Raw genomic sequence first — 23,605 nt, 5'->3', positions numbered from 1 at the left:
ACAGCGTTTCGAACGGTGCATTTGGGAACGCAACAAAGTATGTCATTTGTGTTTTCAATAACTCCAGCAGCCAATTAATAAACCTACCGGGGCGAGAAATTGCGACATTTCGTCTGCATTCAGCCAGAGGTCGTTGTCGGCTAGTCACGCTGAATAGATTTAATTTTAAATCATCAATCTACTATCGATTGACCTTCAAGGTCGAGGTGACACAGGACGCTATTTCTTTTTTTGACGGTTTTTCGTGGCTTTCGGGTTTAACGGGCCCACTGCTGTTAATCATCTATGGCCGGACGGCGTGTCTAGTGGCACCGGCATCAAGCCGCCTTTCTCATCATGCTGTCGCGTTGATCGCAGCGAGCCTGTCGAAATCTGACAAACGCTTGGGTGCGTGTAGATTTCGGATGCCCGCTGTCGATTAGGCCACACGGTCGCGTTTGGACACGGTTTCTAGCCACAGCTACTAAATCTTCCAACTTTGCGAGCGGCCTTCGCTCTGGAGGGTTTAGTTTTTTGTCTTCTCCTTCTGCGTTGGCCCCCGGAGATAACCCACCGACACGCCGATCGACTATGACGAATGTCGTGGTGAAATGTGTTGGTCAATTTATTATTTTTTCTACTTTAAATTATTTTCCTTTCGTATTTAAACCATCTTTTCCACCGCTTGCTTTGATTGGTTTTGGACTTTCACGTAACGATGCGGGGTTTTTTTTCAGAGCAAACGGGGCGAAGATGGAGAAAGATAAAACTATTGCAAAACCCCGTGCCGGGCCCACATATATGTAATCCTATGTCACAGGCACCTATGGTTGCTTTTTGTTTCGTTGCCAAAAACACCCACATGTATCTCTGTCATCTGAAACCGGTGCAAGCAACAACCGGATAACCTTAGGTGAAATACAAAAAGCATCTCATGTTTACCGCTGCGCGAGCTGGGTACGCTTAGTAAACCAATAGACTCAAGTGGTTTGCACCTGAAAGTACCGACTATTTAGACACCATGTTCTTGTCCACTTGCGCACATCCCGCACCTGATGCGTCTGTGTTTGCCTATTGCCGCAATGGCCGAAGAACTTCGCCGGCTTGCATTTTTCGGACCACTTTGTTTTGCTTTTTAACAGTCAACATTAAACATTGCCAACGCTAGCGTCGGATAACGGTGCGCGGAATGACACCGGCTGGGGCTACCTTCGGCGTCGTGTTCGTTCCGTGGGTCGTCGGCAGCAGGGTTGCTAAACATCGTCGAAGGTTGAGCATGGGGTGATGCCTTCGAAGCGTACCCTTTGCAGATCGGTACGACAATGGTGAGGAAATGGTCTCTGCTCGCACGATACAACTACCAAGGAACGCGGCAACAAGCAAACTTGATAAAATTTTCGATCTGAAATCTTCTATACAACGCAGCACCGTTTTTCTAAACCCCAAACTGGGCAAGTTTTAAAGATTTTATTTTTATAATATTGTTTTGGTTTACAGTTACAGATGCTGCTAGTGCTATCTTTTCCAAGACGAAAGATGAAACATGATAGCGAGAGAACAGTTTTTACTAAAACGGCTTCCGTTTCCTCTAGGTTACAATGTGAAAAAATTTCATCATTATGAGCAATCGTTAGAATTTACTAGAACTTTCTTTTTTCTGCTAGTGAGAGGTTTAAGGGAGACAAAGATTATAAGCAATGCTTGAAAAAGCTTAGTTTATGAATTTAAACTTCCTCGGCAAGTTAAAAAATTTAGCAAAACATTAAAAAGGAGTTCTAAGCGTAAACTATGAAAACCCAACTTTCAACAACTTCAACGATGAGCGAGCTTCTTTGGAAAACAAAACTTCTGTTTGCGCCATTCAAATTCAGCTCGTTCGTTCGTCCATCTACCAAAATCCGGTTATTGTGGCACTAAGCATCTATCACTTTAGCTAAATAAACAAGCTAAGTCCCGGAACACATCGAGACAGAAAGAAAACACACTCAGCAAAACCGGTACGGTCGATAGCAGTGACCGCCCGAGAGTGCAGAATTGGTAAATATTAACCTTCGCGACGTCAGTGATTTCGTTTCGTCCACCACCGCAAGTCACTGCAGAGCAGTGTGAAGCGATCCCAGTCGCGGTTTGGTCATTTAGGCTGACCTCAGCCGTGGCGAAATACCTAGATATGTTAAGAAAGAAACCGTTAAAAAAAACTATGCTAAACAATATTGTCACAGAAAAACCGAGCATCGACTAAATGACACGCGCGCACACATTCCCGCGCATGGCGTCGATTTTTGCGTACCGGTCGCTTCACGGTCAAGGCCATTTCATGCGCGATTCGATCGATGGAGCACGATCATGCGAACGATCGTGTACCGGTTTTTTGAAAGCAACCACGCACTCTCCAGCGGTGTATCTCACCGTTTCTTACTCGTGGTCCCTCCTCTAGTTTTTGTGTTGTTGTTGTTTTTTTTTTTAAATTTTTCATCGCATTTAAAAAAAACATATCCTTCGACGCAGATGATAACGATACTTTCAAAATACGAGTCAACCTTGCAGAACGCTCGCTTGAGCAAAAATTATTTGAAGGACAAGATTAGTAAAAGCCATAAAATATAGGGATTGCATGAGAAAACGACAGCTCGAAACGGGTAGATAAGAGCACCACGAACAACATTCAATTGTAGCTATTTTTTTTCTTCTCTGACAATGGATACAGCCCCACAGTAACAAAAATGGGTATTGAAAAGGAAATTAATCTGGACGAAGGAGCGACCCAGCTGAAGGACTGGATTTCAACGCAGCCCCATTTGCCTCAGAATATACGTATGTTTTGAATTCATTGGTTAAAGGCAACCTATAATAAACCCATTATTTGTTTTTCAATGTCAGATCCAACGCTGCTGAAAAGATACATCCATTCGACTCACGGTGACATGGAGTACGCGAAGAAAATCTTCGTTCTCGGTTATACGATTCGACAAAACAATCCAATCATTTTCGATAACCGTGATCCACTCAGCGACAATGTCATGAGTATTTTGAAATCAATGTAAGTTTTTGCTCTAACTGTGATTTGTTTGTCTCTCTTCGTTGTGGTTTGAATTGTAATAATGTGAACACTCTGAAAACGAAATGGTTTATTTTTGCTTCCCCAATCGTTGCAGTGATATGGTACCACTACCCCCTGTGGAGGGATGCGATGATAAGTTTATTTTCTACCGGTTGGTAGATTGTGATCCTGACAAGGTAGGTCACGTTTGACTTCTCTCTTGTGTGATGATGATGTAAATCTAATTTGTCTTTTCACGATTGCTATTGACCGCAGTTCGACTTCAATGACGTGATTAAGACATTCTTTATCATTGCCGACCTTCGGATGATCCAGCCGGACGTACCGATGAATGATGGGGGTGACGTACCGATCTTCGACATGAATGGGTTCACTTTGCGCCACATGACCAAGGTCGTCCTGTCAACATTGCGCGTATATATGCGCTACACGCAGGTAGGTCACTGTCCGGCCTCTGAGCGTCGTTTGCCTTTTAGATGTTTATAAAATATTTGTGTAAAACTTACCTATTCCTACAGGAAGCCCACCCCGTGCGACTGAAGGCCATTCACGTGATCAACTGTACGCCGTTTCTCGACCGTGTCATGTGCTTGGTGAAGCCATTCATGAAGAAGCGGGTTGCGGAAATGGTATGGTCTCGATCTCGTTATTGCAAGAGCTTGCAAAATAAACTGGTGCAATGGGTTCTGATTCCGGATTAATTTTCAGCTGCACTTCCACCTACCGAACTCCGATACCATTTATGCCCACATGCCAAAGGCCGCCCTGCCGGACGAGTACGGTGGCCAACAGTCGATCACCAAGCATAAGGAGGACTGGTTCAACCGAATCAATAAGCAACGGTAGGCTGACTCAACCTAAATGGATACCTAATGTGTAATCGTTTTATTTACGAATCATTTCTATTTCATTTGCTTTCCCTAGTGACTACATCACCGACAACAGCCGGTGGAAGATTGACGAATCTCGCCGAAACAATGGCAATGATCTTTGTGGCACGCTTAGGAAGTTGGAAATCGACTAAAACCTGCTGTATCCATATTTTTATCTTGCTATAATTGTTTGTACTTCTTTTACATATGCAGCGTATAACGACCTACAAGAAAAATCGTTGTCGAGAAAGTGGGAGGGATAATTATTCAATAAACTGATATTCTGTTTTCGTAATAAAAGCCTTTTTCTACAACAAATGGGGCTGTTAAGAAAGTGGCGATAACGATACTTTTAAAAATACAGGGAAGTTGAAAACGATTTATTCAAACGGCAGGGTTAAGCTGTCGATACTGTAGTGATGGGAATGGAAGCTCCGAGAAGAAATCGAATCCTCAACCGAAGAAGATGAAGATCTAAATCGTTTCATTGATCAATAACAACAAAGGCAATTGCATTTTCAACGCGTACTTGTTTTTAGCAAGCGTCGTTCGATCCCCATTCCCCCGTAGATCGATAAGATAACGGATTAATTTCATGGAATTGGGATCGTTTGAAAACTCTCTGTACGGCTGCTGTTGGCTGCTCGCGAGAGGTAAACAAAATTTCAACCAACTGTCAAAAACATTCCAACGGTTTTTGGCTCGCTACATGGTATGCTGCGACCTCTTTTCCATTGACTTTGGGAGAACCTGTCAACGAGTTTGTTTACCTTTTTGATGTGTTCCTACCGCCACACCGCTTAGCAGCCGTCGGCTTGCTCGTGAACTTAAGCTTCCAGTTTTGAGTAGGTCAGTAAATAGTGGTTTACTAACATGGAACATTTCGTAACAGAAACATGTGTGCTCATGCACACAGGTTGTTGCAGCGTCCCGTTGCAACCATGACGGCGCAATTCGGCAGCGCATCAGAGCGGATCCTTAGCGTGTACGGGGTTCCAGAAATAGTTAGCGAAAAGTAAGGTTACCTCAATCGCATGGTGCGCAAGTCAGATAAATCCTAGTTGCCGCACATTTCGTGCTGTTTGAGTCAACCAAGCGGACCACGAGTTCTTGTGATCTGACAAACGGAAGGAATTATTCCTCCCGTGGACGGCGGGTGGACATATGGCTATTATAGCCGGTCCTAAAGAACGAGCCCCTCCATTGGAGTTCGGATAGAGTCGGTACCCCTCTGATTACGAGTAAGGGAACAATGTGTTCGACTTAGCGTAAGAGGATTTACCCTGACTAACATAATAGAAGAAGAAGAAGAAGAATAACCATGACGGCTCATCACTGGATGGATGGAAACATCCACACCACCGCCTTCACACCGCGTGAGCACCAAATAGAGTTGCTCGCGATGGCGCGTGAGGAAAACCTGATCGTCTGTCTGGCCCACAATTCGTCCAAGGAGTTTCTTGTGGTGAAGTTGATTCAATCGTTGCGCTCGGAGAGAGTTCAACCGGGGGCATCGGGGAAAACGATTTATCTGACCGCTCGTATGGATCGCACCCAGCTGGCCACGATGGTTTCCAACCTCACCGATTTGTGTGTGTTCAGTGTTGATTCGAGCGTGAACGAAGGAACTGCCACCGAGTCTTCAGATCCCCCGCTTGCAGAGATAGGAGCTGCGGACGTTCTATTTTTCGCCAGCGATTGCACCCTACTGGACCATCTAAACCGGGGCATCGTGCGGGTGGAAGACATAAGCTTGTTTGTGGTAGACGAGTGCCATAATATCTACAGCCACCCGGAGCTGTGGGAAATTTGTGCAAAGATAGAGCAGAGTTCGCACGCACAGACCAAGCGCACCAAAATTCTTGGTCTCGCCGGCCCACTGCACGGTGCAGGTTGTGCACCGGAAAGGCTTTCTTGGGAACTGCACTATCTAGAAAAGTGTTTGCGGGCACGTATTGAAACCGCCAGCGATATCACCAGCGTGCTCAGGTAAATTGTTAAAGGTTAGTGATTTGTATGTTTTCAACTAAACACAGTCCACTACCGGTTCCAGGTTTAGCACCAAACCCTACGAATTGATCCTGGAATGCCGTCCAGTACACCAATCGAACTTAACACGGCAGTTGCGATCGCTGGTAGGGCGGCAGATGGTTTTCTTGCGCGAGCATTGTTTCGATCCGCTAGCCATGTATGGGCTCGACGGAGATATCGACAGTGCCGTGAGTGAACTCGACACGGAGAACGATGATGAGGAGGCCGAACTACGCCGTGAACTACGTTCTATCCCCGATCCAAGGGCAGCACCGCTTTCCTACCTCCAGCAGTATCTGGACCTGCTGGACGAATTCGGCCCATGGGGTGCAGACAGGGGTGCACTGGAGCTGCTGACGACCATCGAGAAGGAGAAAATACGCACCCCGTACGAGAGACACTTTTTGTTGCTATGTATGGTGTCCACCGTGTTCGTCCAGGTCCGGGCCCTGGTGGCGTCGGTTTTTGTCCGATATGCTTCCGAAATGGAGCGAATAAAACACTACTCCACGCCGAAAGTTCGTCGATTACTGGAAGTGCTAGGATGGTTCGGTGAACAACGAAGCCGCCCAAAAGATCGGAATCAGGCGGGAATGTTTCAGCACTACCAACTTCAGCAGCAGCAGCAGCATCAACAGCAAAAATTATTTCCTTACTGCTTCTGCCGGCAGCCCAATTGTAAAGATCTCGGAAAACTCTACCACTCGTTTGAGGGACAAGTCGGAGATGTCGGAGAACGGATCGACCGTTTGATGGACCACCTACGATCCGTTCGTCAAACCACCGATCGGTTGATGCAAAAATACCGAACTTCAAGTACTGGCATATCAGAGGCCGGTACGGGCGGCATTCACCAATCGCCACGCCATGGGAATGAAGGGCGCACGGGTAATTTTCGTAGAAGACGTTTCGCCGGTGGAGGTACGGCCGGGGGTGGTCCTCACTGGGCCCAACATTACCATTCGCAGCATAAATCCTCCGACGCCACCGATGCACTGTGTGGGTTGATATATTGTAACAACCGCTCGATGGCCCGCATCCTTTACGTGCTACTGTACGAAGTCTCGAGATCACAGCCCGGATACGAGTTTATCAACGCGCAGTACACGGTGGACAAGATGGTTGACCCGCAGACTGATCCGCAACATGCTGCCCTCGAGCACCGCAAGCAGGAGGAAGTTTTGAAACGCTTTCGCATGCACGAGTGCAACCTGCTGATCGGTACGTCCGTGCTGGAGGAAGGCATCGAGCTACCCAAGTGCAATCTTGTCATCCGGTGGAACTGTCCTTCCAACTATCGCTCGTACGCCCAGTGCAAGGGACGAGCGAAAGCACCGGGAGCATACCACATCCTTTTCGTTACTCCAGACGTGACTCACGCCGAGCCAGAGGAGAGTATCGAGGATCACCCAACGGACTGTGATGAAGTGATCGAAGAAGATACGATAAACGGTGATGAGGCAACCATGGATGCGAATGATCGCGAGCTGGTGGAACGATCCACCGATGCCATGATCGAGCGCGTTGCGATTTACAGAGAAGTTGAAAAGGTAACAGAACGTGTTCTGTTCATTTATCTTACGTGTTGATTGCACCTTTGACAAATTATGTAAATGTTCCTTGAAGTAAGAGTGGAATGGATTGGCATTTTTACGACTGATCAACAATGATTAAAGACAATGATTCAAAAATCCCTGCTGAAAATGCTGTAGCCGCATCTATGCAAATTCTTACACCGCACTCAACCATTTATAGGTGGATGAGTTTTTTGTTAGATATTTTTGTTCGTACAGCGGTTAGACACCACATGTCTCTCTTTATCAAAAACGATCGTATTCATCCTCAACCCTCCCTCAGCTTTTACTGGCCAAGTGCCGCAACGGGGAACCTGCAGAAAGAGAATTGAAGCATGCGGACTGTTTTAACCACTGCCTGGAAATATACCGACCAGGGAAAGGCTCCGATGGACCCTCTGGCGCCCTGTGGCTAGGAAATGCCATCCAAACGCTCAACAAATATTGTGCCAAACTGCCCAGCGACACCTTTACCAAGCTCACACCCATCTGGCGCTGCGCGACGACCGACCGCAACGGTCACAAACTGTTTCAGTACACCATCCGTTTGCCGATCAACTCGCCGTGGAAGGAAGATATTTTGGTGCGTCCATATGTGATGCTTGGTGGTGGAAGAAAGTATGTAAATGCTCTTATTCTCTTGCGCTTCTCTCTCTGTCCCCAAATTCTACAGGGACTACCAATGCCGACGGAAACGCTAGGCCGACGGATGGCGGCGTATGTAGCCTGCCGGATGCTACATGCTGCCGGTGAGCTGGACAATTCCTTTCAATCGTTCGGCAAAGAGGCGTTCCGTGCGTTCGAAGCGGACTGGGAAAACTTTGAGCTGGAGGAGTCGGACGCGAAGATACTGACGGACAACAGTGATCCGCGGCCGGGAACAACGAAACGGCGGCAGTATTATTATAAAAGGGTAAGTAGGAAAAACGGTGGCAAGACGGTTCAATTGTTCCATTTTCATGTTTGTGGCTCGTTCTTAGATTGCATCCGTGTTCAACGATTGTAGGCCCCAGGTGGACATGTGTGCCTACCTTTACCACATACGTATGGAGCTTATCTGTCCCATACCGGAGGAGCAGAATACACGCGGGCGCAAGATCTACGCCCCGGAGGATTCCCCACAGGGGTTCGGCATACTGACCACGAAGCTGATTCCGAAGATCAGCTCCTTCCCAATATTTACCCGATCGGGGGAGGTTAAAGTGTCGCTAGATCTCTGTCCGCAGCTCATGCGACTGACCGAGTGGCAGCTAGAAATGGTCAACCGTTTCGTTCAGTACACATTCACCAAGGTGCTGCGATTGCAGAAGAGCCTCATGCTGTACGATGCGAACGCGACGGAGAATTGTTTCTTCATCGTTCCTACCATCAAGCGGTCGGACGCGCCCAACGGCGATGATACGCTCGGTGGTCATGCAGGCGACGTAACGGTGGACTGGGAGTTTGTGGAAAAAATTGCCACCAATGTGCATCGCAGCGGGCCAACGTTCATACCGGACGAGGCGCGCAAGGGTTACACGTTCGACGTGGGCAAGTTCCGCGATGCAGTCGTGATGCCGTGGTACCGGAACCGCGATCAACCGCAGTACTTTTACGTGGCGGAAATTTGCTACCATCTGTCGCCGAAAAGTACCTTCCCCGGTTCGAACTATGCCACGTTCGAGGAGTACTACCACCGGAAGTACAACATTCACATACAAAACGTACGGCAGCCGCTCCTGGACGTCGATCACACCAGCGCCCGGTTGAACTTTCTCACGCCCCGGTACGTCAATCGAAAGGGTGTCGCGCTGCCGACCAGCTCGGAGGAAACGAAGCGTGCCAAACGGGAAAATCTCGAGCAGAAGCAAATACTCGTGCCCGAGCTGTGTACGATACATCCATTTCCGGCCTCGCTGTGGCGTGCGGCAGTCTGTCTGCCGTGTGTCCTATACCGTATCAATGCACTCTTACTAGCCGATGAAATCCGGCGCCAGGTTGCGCGGGACCTACGGTTGGGGCGCGAGAATGTGGACGATTTCGATGGTGGCAAGTTTCAATGGCCGATGCTGAGCTTCGGCTGGAATCTGGCAGATGTGCTGCGCAAAACGAAGGAACAGAAAGTAGCCCAAGGACAGGTAGCAAACGGGGCAACGCCAGATGCTGTACCGAATGAGGAGAAGGCACCGATCGTCGTACCAAATGAAGCACCGGTAACAAACGAACAAACGCAGGATACTGATATCACTAAAAGTAGCTCTAACGTAGTAAAAGAGAATTGTGTGGCGTCTGAGGATAGTCAGAGGGTGGAAACAGACGAACAGACTGCGGCAGCACCGGGTGAGGACGAGTCACTACTGGAGATTGGAATGTGGTCGAACGAAATGGCTGCCGGTGTTGGCACAGGTGATGTTAACGACACGAGCGAGGTTGGTAAGTAATTGTGAATTATGAACACCTCTTTTAACACACTTTCGGTCATTTCAATAACCGTTAATTTGTTTAAATAGGGAATCTCGTGCACTAGAAGAAAGTCAAACCAATCCATCATTTCTGCAAAACAAGTAGAAGATCGTACCGAAGCTTATGACTTCCACGTGGATGCTAAGCATGGTTTCGATTCAATTTCGTCTCAAATTCTTTTCCATTTGACGCTCTTAATATATGCGAAGTGCCTCTTGTATTGTGGCCAGTCATTGCGATATTATTAATATTTTCTTAGGGGCAGAATTATTAAATAACTATGGTTTATGGTTGGTTTGTAGAATGGGTTTTACAAAATTCTCTTAGGCGTTATGTCTTCAGCGCTGCGTCAAAGAGTGATACTGTCTAAAACTTTTTTAAATTTCTATCAGATTGCAAGAACCGATTGGATTTTCTACTAATGTATTGAATGATAAAATTGTTCAAGACTCGCATTACTTGCCAAGGAAACAGAAGTATCGATATCTTATAGAAGTAATAAATTTGTTTTCCTTTTCCTATATCTTACACATTGGCATCTTTTGAAAGAAGCAGGCAGAGGAGCTTCATCACCGTCGTTCCTGCGTTACGATTCTGATTGCGCCAGCAACAGCAGTGGTAACTACTATTCCTCCGAAGAGTACGACGACGATGAGGACGACTACCTACTCGACGACCCAGGAACGGAGGAAGATATCGGAGCACAACCGTCCGAAATGGTTGCTTCGATTGATGCGCCGACCGCGTGCAACGGAAAGGTGGGCAGCGCCACTCAACAGGACACTACGGTGAGCGCCGGTAGCCGGTTAAAGATCGAGTTTAAATCGGAAACGGTCGCAGAAGCGATCGACTCCGAGCGCGACCTACAGCGGCAGCGTACGCAACAAAGCATTATTCAACGGTCGCGACTAAACGAGCAACTGTATCAAAGTTCGAAAAACGCCATCGATGGATTCAGCTGCTCACCGGCAATCGATCTGGCCAACGAAGACGAGCGGCGGCAGGCAGAGGAAGCGTTTGCGAAAGCGAAAACCCACACCAAGGACATCATTCGGCTGCACGGCGCACTGGTGCGCTGTGACGAACCACTCTCGGGACGCCACTGGCGGGCAAAGGTAGACGAATGTGAGGCAAAGCGACTGGCTGCCCTGATGGACGATATGGGAGGGAGCCCGTTCGTGGAGTTCGTGCCATACATCGACGAGGAGGAACTGTTCGAATTACTCGTTCGCAACGGAAGCGTCGGTGAACGGTGGCTTCGACTGACCGATCTCTACCGGTTGAACGAGCGATTCTTTCCCGAAAGGTACAACGTCTTCCGTGGCGGTTCTCCATTTGATCGCTTCCTGGTGGACGCTACACAGGGCACCAACGAACGACCCCAAGCAAAACAGATCGTTTTAACCATAAGCGATCCTTTTCCTGCTATAGCAGCCGGTCAGACGGCCTGCAATTATAAACCAAAGCCTTCGGCCTTACAAGAACGCACCGTCAATATTGAAATGACCAATGGTAGGTACAGTGCTGAGGTAGCTCAAGACGGTGGCTTCAGCTTCGACTATCAGCCGGACCTCGAACATCATCCAGGTCCCAGTCCCGCCATAATTCTGCAGGCGCTGACCATGTCGAATGCGAACGATGGCATTAATCTAGAGCGGCTTGAAACGATAGGCGATTCCTTTCTAAAATACGCCATTACGACCTACCTCTACTGCCGTTACGATAACGTACACGAGGGTAAGCTGAGTCATCTGCGCTCGAAACAGGTTTCCAACCTTAACCTGTATCGGTTAGGACGCCGAAAACGACTGGGCGATTGTATGATAGCGGCTAAATTTGAACCACACGATAATTGGCTTCCACCGTGCTATTACGTCCCGAAAGAACTCGAGCAAACGCTCATCGATGCGAAGGTAAGAAAGGGCCAAGAAGGGGCCTAGGAGATTAATCAGTGCACGGTATTCATATAATTTGTTGTTTCTCATAGATTCCTGCCTGCCATTGGAATCTAGCCGATCTTCCAGACATTAAACGCCTGTCGTGCGCTGAAATTTGTCAATTGGTAAAAGATAGGGCTCGCGCCAAGCGGATCGAAGAACACGAAGTGGTGCAAAACGGAAGTGAGGCGGATCAAGAGACGAATGACGACGAAGACGAAGATGAGGATGATTCGGTAGACATTGGAAATGAGGACGGGTCGGACTACTATTCTTGCTTCATTCCGTACAATCTCGTCACGCAACACAGCATACCGGACAAATCGGTTGCGGATTGCGTCGAGGCGCTAATCGGGGCCTACCTCATCGAATGTGGTCCTCGGGGTGCTCTACTATTTATGGCGTGGCTCGGAATAAGGGTGCTTCCAATTCTGGATTCCGAACCCACAAGCCATCAAACTACGATGACCCGCTATAGTGAGAACGAACCTGCTTCCTCCATAATGCAGTACGGACACTGGGTAGCACCGCCATCGCCGATGGTACGAGCCAACATAACGTTTGGTGGAATCGTGGCGGGCGCTAGCGTAACGGTCCAGGAACTCGCCCGACTCCTCGAGGGATTCGAAGCGTTTGAGCACACGCTCGGATACACGTTCCAGGACCGATCCTACCTACTGCAAGCTATGACGCACGCATCCTACAGTCCGAACCGATTAACAGACTGCTATCAGCGTCTAGAATTTCTCGGTGATGCCATTCTGGACTACCTGATCACACGCCACCTGTACGAGGATCGTCGACAACATTCCCCGGGTGCCCTGACCGATCTTCGCTCCGCGCTTGTCAATAATACCATCTTTGCGTCTCTTGCCGTGCGGCACGGATTCCACAAGTACTTCCTTCATCTTTCGCCCGGTCTGCAGGAAGTTATCGACCGGTTTGTTCGCATACAGCAAGAGAACAGTCATCGAATAACAGAGGAAGAGTACTACTTACCTGACGAGGACGATGATTTGATGGATACCATCGTGGGAGGCGCAATGGATGGTGATGGAACTGATGGCCGTTCAGTCGGCCATGGTACGGGCGAAGCAGAAGACGTTGAGGTGCCGAAAGCATTGGGCGATGTATTTGAATCAATCGCAGGAGCTATCTTTCTCGACTCCGACATGTCACTCGACACTGTGTGGAAGGTAAGAAAGAATTAACTAAGCAATCCATGCGAACTAGTGAAAAAATCTTTTTCTCTTACCTATTTAGGTCTACCGTAAGATGATGGGCCCGGAGATAGAAAAGTTCAGCAGTTCGGTACCGAAATCACCCATCCGCGAGCTCCTAGAGATGGAGCCAGAGACGGCCAAATTTGGGTACATTTATTTCCACACACTCACATTGTGCTAGTAGAACAAAATTTGATTGATACTTGTTGTTTGTGATGTTCGTATTTTTACAGTAAACCGGAAAAACTGGCCGACGGTCGACGGGTGCGTGTAACGGTCGAAGTGTTCGGCAAAGGCACGTTCCGAGGCATCGGTCGGAACTACCGAATCGCAAAGTGTACGGCAGCTAAATGTGCACTGCGACAGTTGAGGAAACTTGGATATAGTAGCCATAAACGGAGATAGTTTGACTTTCGGGGAATCAAAGGTATCGCCATAAAAACATTCCTTTATTTTTAAAAACATCAAATATCTATCTGTAGTGATCTCAATTGTGTACTTGTATCTTAAGACATTTGTAATTTATATCAATAAGGTATTCAAATAAGATTAATAATAAAAATGTATTCACGGATCACGTATATAGTTCTAGTAAAAGGTCATGCTCATGCGAAATATAGTAGAATAATGGTAACCACACATGATTCCAGATTTTTTAAAACCAACGAGTCCCCACCAAATTGGAAATATAATAATTTATGAACCACATTTCGTAGCGGTTTGTCCCATAAATTTTAAAAATACCATGGGGACCATTAGTGTCAAAATTGTTTTTTTTATTTTTTGCATCGCCAATGTCAAAATGCGTTTCATTCCAATACCTGAATCAGTGCAATGCATACCTTGTTGTAGAGCGCTGCAAGCTTTAGGATATTTTCGTGAAGTTTTCGATACAAACAATCGTCATTTTCATCCTTCGTCTGAAACTAGTGCATCCGCGAAAACGATGGACTACGTCGACATACAAGCCGTAGAATCGAAACTGACAGACGTGACTGTGACGCCGATACCAATGATTAAAAATGCCCATTCCAGCAGCAGCGGTGGCAGCGGCAGCTACAATAGCAACAATACAGCAAGTATCACCATAACGCCGCAAACAAACCATCGCAGCAACAACCACAATTCGATCGCCGTAAACGACGGTACGTCGGGGCCATTAGCACTGACGGTGGGGTCGAACAACGCCGCGAATCTGGTGGCACCGGTTACTACCTTCAACCATTTCCCAAACAATTCGGGCCTTTCGAAGTACGCCCAGCTGCTGATGGTCATCGAAGAGATGGGGCGCGACTTGCGCCCCACGTACTCCGGAAGCCGCAACTCGGCCGAACGGTTGAAGCGCCTTATCGTGCACGCCCGCATACTGGTACGGGAATGCTTGGTTGAAACGGAGCGCTCGGCAAGACAGTAGATCCGCCCTGGAAAGCGCTCTCGCTCTGTGGCTCTTCAAGTGCATTCGTCTAGATTATTTGCTCGTTGTAGGATATCAAAACAGCAGCAGCGTTTGTTAACACACATAGTACAAAACAGCAGTTTCATAGATGCAGGCGTACTGTAGTCGAGCGTGTATAATCAGTTAACGTAACGACAGCACAGTTGAGAGCAGCCTTAGGAAATAAGATAGACTGTGTATTTACTGCCCATTCTGAACACTGGCCCTCGGGCATTAGTTTTCGGCTGGGTAAAGTAAACCATTATACGGAATAACCAATACGAAGCATGTATACAGCAAGATTTTGCAACAAGAGTCAAATCAAGATTATAATGAAATGTTCTCTCTTTTTTCTACAAGACATAGGAACGTATTAAAAGACGATAAGATGTGTAGCCTTTACCTATATACAAACGGTCGATTGTACTGTAATTTGGATAAAGATGTAACAGAAACAAATAAAACCATATTTTAAGCTAGCGTAATGTTAATCGAACCATATTTGTTCTGCATTGTATTGCACAAAAATAGATATCGCCTACTGTAGCACATTTCCGTACTGCATTGTAGCGTGATAAATGGTCAAGCATCAAGCAATATGTTATAAACGCTTGTCGTTGGACGTTTTGCGCGTGTCGCACACACACACACATCTTAACACATCCAACTTAGATGCAGGTTGCTTGACGTTTGCATCGATGGTAAAAAGCAAATCGATTGTGATGTTATTGTTCATTGGACAACCAGGGACACAGTTTTCCATTTAGGATATCCATTTAGTATAATTGCGGTACAAGAAATCATTTCGTACAAGTACGGTTTGTGCCATGTTGGTAAGTGATGCGAAGAAGAATAGTGTCGATGGCGTTTGTACAAGGGTTCAACAGTGCTCTTGTTTCCTTTCAACACAGGATAGAAAGCACAATGCTGTGACCAGAGGAATAAGGTAAACAAATGCGCATTTACGATGCGTATTTGATGGTTGTAAGCGAGATCAGAAGAGACAATCGTAAAACATTCGTTTCGACCTGTACCAATCTTTGCCGAATCAGCAAAGAACGCTCTATGTTTGATGGACGCATCTTGCCCAGTCACACCTGCTCGGACCTGTTTTCATAGTGCAATATCAACGCAACATCGTCGTGGGATTGTTCGAACAGAATGAATGCACCGTATCCGCCACCAAACACCTGCTACACGGACATTAAGCAGGGCATTCTATCGTACACCTTGCCCATACGTACCGAGATTAGCGATATTCCTGGGCCACCCATAAGCCTACTGCCCGTGGCGGAAAAATCCCCGCCGAGCCAGAACAGGAAGAAGCGCCGGGCGTACGTAAACGAAAGCGAGGAAGCTCGCGCCAGAAGGCTGGCTAGAAACGCAGAAAGGATGCGCCAGAAGCGTGCCACCGAGACGGAGGAAGAGTATCGCCGCAGGTTGGCGAAAAATGCCGAAAGCAACCGACGGAAGCGTCAAAATGAGACTGACCTGGAACGTACCATACGGCACGCACGCAGTGCTGCCCGAGAGCGTCTACGACGGGCGATGGAAACACCGGAGCAGCGCGCGGTGCGATTGGCAAAGCTGGCCGAGAGGATGCGTGTCTCGCGGGCAAACGAAACACCGGATCAGCGAGCAATGCGGTTGGCAAAAAACGCGGCGAAAGCAAAGGAACGTTTGTTGAAGGAATCACCAGAGCAGTGGATAGAACGGAAGCGGAAGAAGGCTGAATACGCACGGCGAAAGCGAAGCGGAGGCCCGTTGAGCAGCTCCGCCGGAAGTAGTAGTAGTAATGATGCCGCTGTGCACAGTGCACTTACATCACCTGAACTTTCATTCAGCCAGGTGTCGAGTAGTCACAGTTATGTGCCGGATCTTGGCCATTCGTCTTTGTCGGTAGCAGGTACGGCAACGCCACCGGATGTTAAAGATATCAAGCTAATAGCATCTCCCAAAGGCCAGCAGGATCCCCAGGCACAGCTTCCCGAACAAATCTACAGCACTCCGCAACTCTCTTTCATGACGACGGAGTTAAAACCACCGGAATACTTACACAGCGTCCAGCATCCGGTGACTACATTGCAATCAGATCTTTCATGCCCTAGCAATTTGTACAAGTTTCACATTTTACCCTATTCTATTCCGCCTGGTGCAGTTTCGGTTCCATCGAGCACTAGCGGTCTGCAACACCCCGGCCACACCGACTATAAAAGTAAATAACTGGCAATTGGAAGCAACCGCGCATAACTGAGCTGCTACTAAGCGAAGGGACTGGAAGACATGCTACCACCAGTTGTGGTAGATATAAGAATATCAGCTACATTAACGACATTTCTTTTTAGCATGTGCAAAAGCGAACACAAACAGCAGTAGGCAATATATAACGTAATTAATTTTAAGAAAATCGTACGGTCGTATTTTTTTTTCATTTAGCGTACTAAGCTCGATTTTGTTGTTTTTTAATTATTTTGTTTTACCAACAAGTAAAGCTGAAGAGTCAGTAATGCAAGTAGAAAGATTTGTTTGTTTTATGCTACTTGGAATAGTTGGTGGAACGAAACTATTGTAACATAATTGAACCTAAATTGCCAACATATTTGAAGAGCAACTTAGTGCTTAAGCTTAGGGCATCAGGTAAGCTATGTTTGATTCTGCATGGTTGGTTAAACCGGTATCTCTATAACTAACTTTAGCTTTTTCGATAGCTTTACTGGGTCTAAAAATCTTCTAATTCTCATCAAGGATCTATTCAAGGAATGAAATTTTCCAGAAATGGATATTGTAATGCAAGTGAAAAATATCACAATGCTGGGATTCTTAAAACATAATGGTGAGATGACACAAACAGAAGTTTCGCGAACAAAGAGTAAATTCAAGAGTTGCATTTACTAAACAGTAATTCGACACGGGTCCTTCTTCTTCTTTTATTTTGCACTTTCTTTTGTCTATCGGGAGCGTTTCATGAAAGAAAAAACTATCGTAAAAATTATAATCTGTAGCTACAACTGTACTGTTTTCAAGGGAGTATATTGATGTTAAATTAAATTTTTGTTTTCTATTACAATTCTGGAATAAACGGTATCAAAATTAATGTTTCTTTTTTTTATTTAGTAAAATAAAAGCCTATCATCTTTTCTTGTGCATTACTGTACCACCTTGACATTTCTGTCAAGTGCTCAGTGGACCTTTCCGCACCCGAATGTAGACGCAGTGGCAAAGTATGTGGTTGTTTAGAAATTGATCAATTTCCCCTAGGTGGTGGGTGGAAGTGAAAGAAGAGCTAAATTGCAAGTTCTGCCAAAGTTGTTATTGATCGAAAAAAGTGCGTGTTGATAGCAGGAAGAATCGTGAAAGTATTGAGGTGTTTCTACCACCCAATACCGAACTTACTCCTCTGACGATTGCGAACATCGGTATGTTAGAGGAGTAACGCATCGAAATATGAATGGATTTTTCCAAATAAATACATACTACAATGAGTTTAAGCAAGAACCTGGTGCTGCATATGCACCAGCACCGATCCAACAGCCGAGCCAGCAGCAGCAGCAGCAGCAGCAGCAACAACAACAGCAGCAGCAACAACAGGAACGTCTCGTCGGGCGTGTGGTCATCGAGCAGCCGCCTGTGAGCCAGCAGGGCAAACCAGAAACATCAGCTAAAAATCAACAGCGGTTTTTGCACGAAAGTGAAGAGGCCCGAGCGAAACGATTGGCCCGCAACGCTGAACGGATGCGCCAGAAGCGTGCCGCCGAAACCGAAGAGCAAAGCCGCAAGCGCATGGCCGAGAACGCGGAGCGTATGCGAAGAAAAAGAGCCTCCGAATCAGAAGAAGAGTATCGAACCAGGATGGAGCGAAATGCGGCGTTCAAAATGACCGAGGAGTATAGGCGCCGGTTGGCAGAAAACGCAGAACGCAATCGGAGGCGCCGACAGAACGAAAGTGAGCTAGAGAAAAGCATAAGGCGGGCCCGAAGCGCCGCCCGGGAACGACTGCGAAGGGCAATGGAAACGCCGGAACAGCGTGCACTACGGCTGGCAAAGCTCGCCGAAAGGATGCGCATGACCCGTGAACGGCTTTGGAGGGAGATCGAAACACCAGAACAGCGGGCAGAACGTTTGGCGAAGCTTGCGGAACGGATGCGCATAGCACGAGCGAACGAAACACCGGAACAGCGTGCGATTCGGTTGGCCAAGAATGCCGCACGTGCCCGGCAACGTTTTCTCAACGAATCTCCAGAGCAGTGGATAGAAAGGAAGCGTAAAAAGGCAGAGTATGCCCGGCAGAAACGAGCCGCAGCAGCTGCTCTCGGAGCCAATGGGGCACCATCCGCAACCAGCACAACGTCCCAGAATCCGGGCATCATGCAACAGCACCAGCAACCATCGATGGACTCATGCACTTTCCCAGGCCAGGCCCCAGCAACGTTGCCAGAAACGATACTGCACACAACGATCCCGCTTGCCACGGGAAGCACTTCGAATTCAGCTCCTGCATCGACTTATGTAATGAACGTAAAGGATGGTAGTAAGCTTGCGATTTCGACAAAAACTGAACAAACTGCATCATTGCAGCTACACTCGGAACAAGTGTACCCCCCGCCACAGGTATTATTTAGTGGCGTTGAATTTAAACCTCACGAGCTGCTGAACGGACAACATTTAGCCATGCAAACGGACCCAAATTGTCCCAGTAATCTGTACAAGCTGCACCTTTTACCGTATCCATTCGGTTCGTCTGCTTCTGGAGACCAGTCCACAAATTACAAAAATAAGTAGAAACAAAAAAATGTCCCTGGCTATCGAGAACATTTTATCGGTGCAATCTGATCTTAAAAGTAGGGCATTATGAAAGCTATTCCTTCGTAGTTGAAAGCAGGCGCAGAAGGCAATCCAGCATGGTTCCACATTCTTTTCATTCAAGATATTGTGTAAATTGTAATTTACTGTGTGGAGTGAATTTTTCATTGCGTAATTTTGTGCATTATTGTTGCGTTGCTTCTACTCCCAGATTAGTAGGTTCGAATTTTCTCTTACTGCATTGGCTAATTACATTTTGTAATGTATTTTACGTATGAAATAATTTAAATTCAGTGTTTTTCTTTCGTTTCCGTCCTAAGATCATTGGAAGATTGTTTCATCTTGGTTTTATTCTAAATTACTTTAAAATGATGACCGTACGTAGACATTTACATCAAGGATGCTGATAATTTGAATCAAATACCAGCTATTGGTAAATCAATTTTCCATCGGGTCATACAAAAGTGGAAGTCGTTAAGATTTTCTTAATCATAAAAATAATGCGAGATTTATCAATATTCTTTCATCGATAAGTTCTAAGGGCTAAGATTCGTAATAAAAAAATTAGAATTCGTCACATTTATAAGTAGATTCTTTCATTTAGATACCATAATAAAAAGAAACTACGTTAAGGTGCAATGAACAGAAAAGTTTGTCTCTTATTGTTTTGAAAACACTATTTCAATCTGTGTGATAATGCGTCATCGGCAACTGATTGGTACGCTACTGTTCAGAAAAATATGTTCCTCGAACATAAGGAGATCTTTCAACCCATGCGTGTAAACAAGCTAGATGCCATTCTAGGAAAATATCAATACAAACTTCCCCAAAATGTTGTTTTGCATTCTCTAGAGGTAAAAGTTGTTTTGATAAGTGCTCCCAGTGGAAAAGTTAATGTTTCATACAGAAAACTCTACAGCACCGCACTTACCATTCGAGTTCCATCCAGCCGATATGTGCATCGCATAATATCGAACAAATATGAATGGATTCTTTCAAATAAATCAGTACTATAATGATATTAAGCAAGAAGTTGTGGTCCCATATACAGCAACAACAGTAGCTGCCTCATCCACTCTACCGCCAGCTGTACAGCATACGCTCCACCAGCCAGTGACCACGGTCAGCGATGAGAGTTCGGTAGATAAAGCGGGTAGCCTGACCAAAAGCCAGCGTCGGTTTCTTCATGAAAGTCCCGAGGCACGTGCAAAACGATTAGCTCGGAACGCCGAGCGGATGCGCCAGAAGCGTGCCGCTGAATCTGAGGAGGAGTATCGCAAGCGTATGGCCCAGAATGCAGAAAGGATGCGAAAGAAGCGTGCTGCCGAAACAGAAGAGGAATACCGCAGACGGATGGAAAAAAACAGCGAAAGTAAGTCGTGTGAGGAATACCAGATGCGTTTAGCTAAGAACGCCGAACGTAATAGGCTGCGGCGGCAAAATGAGACTGAATTAGAACGCAGTTTACGCAGGGCCCGTAGTGCTGCCCGCGAGCGTCTCAGGCGTGCGATGGAGACACCGGAACAGAGGGCCATCCGACTAGCAAAGTTAGCTGAGCGGATGCGTTACTCCCGGGCGACGGAAACCCCGGAGCAACGGGCGCATCGTTTGGCCAAAAACGCTGCCAAGGCCAAAGAGCGCCTACAAAACGAAACACCCGAACAATGGATTGACCGGAAACGAAAGAAGGCCGAATATGCCCGCCAGAAACGGAGTGCAGCCGCTGAAGCCGCTAAATTGGGACTCTCGCCGACCTGCAGCTCATCAAGTAGCACCAGCTCTTCCACCAGCCTCAGCGTATCTACGAACGGTGACGTCGGTTTCAGTCAAGCACCCAACACCACGTACAGCCTCGACCCGAACCAACCTATCACGCAGGCATCTATCGTCAGTTTACCCACGGCAACGGTAGACCTGAAGGATGTAAAGCTAATAGCACCGCACAAGGTGGTAACACAATCGCTTCAACTGCCCGAACAAATCTATGCCACATCGCATATCCCGTTCACTGGGGCCGACCTGAAACCCCCGGAATTTCTAACAAACACCAGTCACCACGGACAGACCATCGTGCAGCCTGACCTGTACAAGTTTCACATTCTTCCGTACACGTTCTCCCCTACGGCCGGAGCCGTACACCCTACACAAGCAGATTATAAAAGTAAATAGCTGCGGTGTAGTATCTCTCAACCAAGATACTCCCTTACATTTATCGGTGAAGCTGTAAAGTATTAAGTGATCTGCTCATACAGATTGAAGCTTAAAGAAATTTCATCAAAATAAATCTTCAATTGAGTGTAGAAGCGAGTGGCTACCAACAATGTGCAATGCAGAAATGCATTTGTAAACTTTCATTTTGTGTTCCATAGCCTGCTAGACGTAATATTACGACGTGTAATAAGTTGAATGCTCGAAATGCAACTGAAGAAAACCAGCCGGAACAAGAAAAGCATATGAATTAGTAATGCATTCCAAACGGTCACCAATTTAAGTATCGGTAACAACGTAACCTCAACGGGGTAAATATAGCAAGAACACAATAGGGCACAACATATGTTTGTCTTTCGAACAGTTTTCACTCGTAAAAAAATGAGTAGTAATGTGTTTTACTCTAGTCACGTGTTGGCAGAAAATAAAGTTGAAATAAACATATAAGAAGCTTCAATAAGACTGGACTCTTTTTATAGAAAGGCTGAAAGAAATCTTCTCTTTTACGACAACTAAAAAAATAAGGGATCAGCTTGTATTCAAATGGATATTAACAGCAGTATGAATTGGTAATCTAAGCGATCGACACGGATGTATAGCTACCGCGAGAAGTGGATACATATTTTTAAAAACATGTTTTACAAGTGACAGCGATGACCACAATCATGGTTAGATTGTCGTAAAGTGTAGCGCCGGTTTCCGACTGCGTGGACCATAGGTATGGGAAATATATTCTAATGTATTTTTCTAGTTAAAAGGACAACATCTTTCCTTTCAGCTAGTTTATGTTTCTCAAAAAGCTAATTGCTTTATCGAACGATGGTACAGCTTGGCTTCAAAACGCTTGTCTCGTATGATACCGAACAATCGGCCGATTCAGTCGAATGGTGTCCTCACGAAGGATGGCAAAATATATTTGTCTGCGGTACTTATCAGCTCGAACGCGACGATGCCACGTCAACGGCTAACCGGGAGGGTAGAATTCTTCTACACAAGTATGATGCTGATGGTCCGGAACCGCTAGTCCTACTACAAACTATTCAGCGTAAGGCTGTTCTGGATCAAAAGTGGAATCCCATCTACACGGATCGACTAGCTGTAGCTGGGGCTGATGGATCAGTTGCCGTTTATAGGCTGGATCTGGCGGAAGACCCGCGACTTGAGCTGCAATCATCAGCCATCCTACGAGGCGAAGAGACGGATGGCCGTAACATATTGGCGCTGGCCCTTGAATGGAGCTCCGATGGTAAACGACTCGTTGCTACTGATTCACATGGGTGTGTAGAAGTATTCAGTTTTGGCGATACGGCTCTGCTACCCATACACAACTGGAAAGGACATGGCTTCGAAGCATGGACATGCACGTTCAGCCAGCACCATGAGGATGTCGTTTATAGCGGTACGTTTAGATCCCACTCCGCTTGTGGTGATGATCAATGGGGTTTTACTTCTTTCAGGTGGAGACGATACCTTCCTTTGCGCCTACGATATACGATGCCCAAAGGAACCTGTTTTAAAAACGAAAAACAAAAGCCATACCGCAGGAGTAACCTCTCTATTGTCTCCGAAGCACAAAGATCATGCTTTACTTACGGGTAGTTACGACGAAATGATACGGATCTTCGACGACCGGCAGCTGAAACACAATGTAGCCGAGCATGGGCTAAACGGTGGTGTTTGGCGTTTGCGATCGAATCCACAAGGACATCCGGAAAGGATTTTGTGTGCTTGCATGTACCATAACTTCAGTGTGGTTGAGCTTACGACAAACGGTACTTTTGAACTTATTGGAGAGTATGGAGAGCATGAAAGCATTTGCTACGGTTGCGATTGGCAACGTATAGAAAGCAAGGAAAATGTCAGGAACATTATCGCGACATGTTCATTCTACGATCATAAATTGTGTGTTGTTGAAGTAAGTTAATCTTAGCTGAATACGTAAAACCTTTCGAACATTTACATTCGTTTTGATATCATTTTAAATAAGTACACCTGGGTAATGTTTGAGATGATGCATTCGTTGGAGGACTCCCTAGGCAAGTT

The 23,605-nt window shown here is 46.5% G+C and overlaps 6 protein-coding genes across 6 annotated transcripts; all 6 read left to right on the top strand.

Moving 5' to 3' along the window:
* Nucleotides 1-2,702: 2,702 nt before the first annotated feature.
* Nucleotides 2,703-4,064, top strand: LOC131288104 (alpha-tocopherol transfer protein-like). Its single transcript, XM_058317215.1, has 7 exons — nucleotides 2,703-2,793; nucleotides 2,860-3,019; nucleotides 3,135-3,216; nucleotides 3,296-3,475; nucleotides 3,559-3,669; nucleotides 3,749-3,882; nucleotides 3,965-4,064. The coding sequence occupies exons 1-7, from the start codon at nucleotides 2,703-2,705 to the stop codon at nucleotides 4,062-4,064; spliced, it is 858 nt and encodes a 285-aa protein (XP_058173198.1).
* A 1,169-nt stretch (nucleotides 4,065-5,233) lies between these two features.
* On the top strand, nucleotides 5,234-13,595 carry LOC131287264 (endoribonuclease Dcr-1). The gene is made up of 9 exons (XM_058316299.1): nucleotides 5,234-5,901; nucleotides 5,966-7,493; nucleotides 7,801-8,100; nucleotides 8,191-8,430; nucleotides 8,498-9,929; nucleotides 10,509-11,872; nucleotides 11,947-13,092; nucleotides 13,160-13,266; nucleotides 13,353-13,595. Exons 1-9 carry the CDS (start codon nucleotides 5,234-5,236, stop codon nucleotides 13,522-13,524), a joined length of 6,957 nt encoding a protein of 2,318 aa, XP_058172282.1. The 3' UTR covers nucleotides 13,525-13,595.
* Nucleotides 13,596-13,961: 366 nt separating this feature from the next.
* Nucleotides 13,962-15,029, top strand: LOC131287266 (uncharacterized). Its single transcript, XM_058316301.1, has one exon. The coding sequence runs from the start codon at nucleotides 14,066-14,068 to the stop codon at nucleotides 14,531-14,533; it is 468 nt and encodes a 155-aa protein (XP_058172284.1). The 5' UTR covers nucleotides 13,962-14,065; the 3' UTR covers nucleotides 14,534-15,029.
* A 445-nt stretch (nucleotides 15,030-15,474) lies between these two features.
* Nucleotides 15,475-19,333, top strand: LOC131284077 (probable serine/threonine-protein kinase fhkB). Its single transcript, XM_058312931.1, has 2 exons — nucleotides 15,475-16,775; nucleotides 17,919-19,333. The coding sequence occupies exons 1-2, from the start codon at nucleotides 15,716-15,718 to the stop codon at nucleotides 19,331-19,333; spliced, it is 2,475 nt and encodes an 824-aa protein (XP_058168914.1). The 5' UTR covers nucleotides 15,475-15,715.
* Nucleotides 19,334-20,223: 890 nt separating this feature from the next.
* On the top strand, nucleotides 20,224-21,835 carry LOC131288702 (myosin-M heavy chain-like). The gene has a single exon (XM_058317869.1). It carries the CDS (start codon nucleotides 20,336-20,338, stop codon nucleotides 21,521-21,523), a length of 1,188 nt encoding a protein of 395 aa, XP_058173852.1. The 5' UTR covers nucleotides 20,224-20,335; the 3' UTR covers nucleotides 21,524-21,835.
* A 510-nt stretch (nucleotides 21,836-22,345) lies between these two features.
* Nucleotides 22,346-23,486, top strand: LOC131288703 (diphthine methyltransferase). The gene is made up of 2 exons (XM_058317871.1): nucleotides 22,346-22,961; nucleotides 23,020-23,486. The coding sequence occupies exons 1-2, from the start codon at nucleotides 22,382-22,384 to the stop codon at nucleotides 23,484-23,486; spliced, it is 1,047 nt and encodes a 348-aa protein (XP_058173854.1). The 5' UTR covers nucleotides 22,346-22,381.
* Nucleotides 23,487-23,605: the final 119 nt, after the last annotated feature.

This window comes from Anopheles ziemanni, chromosome 3 (genome assembly GCF_943734765.1).
Source record: "Anopheles ziemanni chromosome 3, idAnoZiCoDA_A2_x.2, whole genome shotgun sequence".
Lineage (NCBI taxonomy): Eukaryota > Metazoa > Arthropoda > Insecta > Diptera > Culicidae > Anopheles > Anopheles ziemanni.
The sequence above is the reverse complement of the archived record's forward strand: the minus strand, read 5'-3'. Positions and strand labels throughout refer to the sequence as shown.

Bases quoted from the DNA above. Each gene is read 5' to 3' on its own strand.
- LOC131288104 (XM_058317215.1), top strand. From the start codon at position 2,703: ATGGGTATTGAAAAGGAAATTAATCTGGACGAAGGAGCGACCCAGCTG. The intron at 2,794-2,859 runs GTATGTTTTGAA...TTTCAATGTCAG, and splicing joins CCATTTGCCTCAGAATATAC to ATCCAACGCTGCTGAAAAGA. The intron at 3,883-3,964 runs GTAGGCTGACTC...TGCTTTCCCTAG, and splicing joins AACCGAATCAATAAGCAACG to TGACTACATCACCGACAACA.
- LOC131287264 (XM_058316299.1), top strand. From the start codon at position 5,234: ATGACGGCTCATCACTGGATGGATGGAAACATCCACACCACCGCCTTC. The intron at 9,930-10,508 runs GTAAGTAATTGT...ATCTTTTGAAAG, and splicing joins TAACGACACGAGCGAGGTTG to AAGCAGGCAGAGGAGCTTCA. The intron at 13,093-13,159 runs GTAAGAAAGAAT...TTACCTATTTAG, and splicing joins CACTCGACACTGTGTGGAAG to GTCTACCGTAAGATGATGGG.
- LOC131287266 (XM_058316301.1), top strand. From the start codon at position 14,066: ATGGACTACGTCGACATACAAGCCGTAGAATCGAAACTGACAGACGTG.
- LOC131284077 (XM_058312931.1), top strand. From the start codon at position 15,716: ATGAATGCACCGTATCCGCCACCAAACACCTGCTACACGGACATTAAG. The intron at 16,776-17,918 runs AACTGGCAATTG...GAAAGTATTGAG, and splicing joins CACCGACTATAAAAGTAAAT to GTGTTTCTACCACCCAATAC.
- LOC131288702 (XM_058317869.1), top strand. From the start codon at position 20,336: ATGAATGGATTCTTTCAAATAAATCAGTACTATAATGATATTAAGCAA.
- LOC131288703 (XM_058317871.1), top strand. From the start codon at position 22,382: ATGGTACAGCTTGGCTTCAAAACGCTTGTCTCGTATGATACCGAACAA. The intron at 22,962-23,019 runs GTACGTTTAGAT...TACTTCTTTCAG, and splicing joins TGAGGATGTCGTTTATAGCG to GTGGAGACGATACCTTCCTT.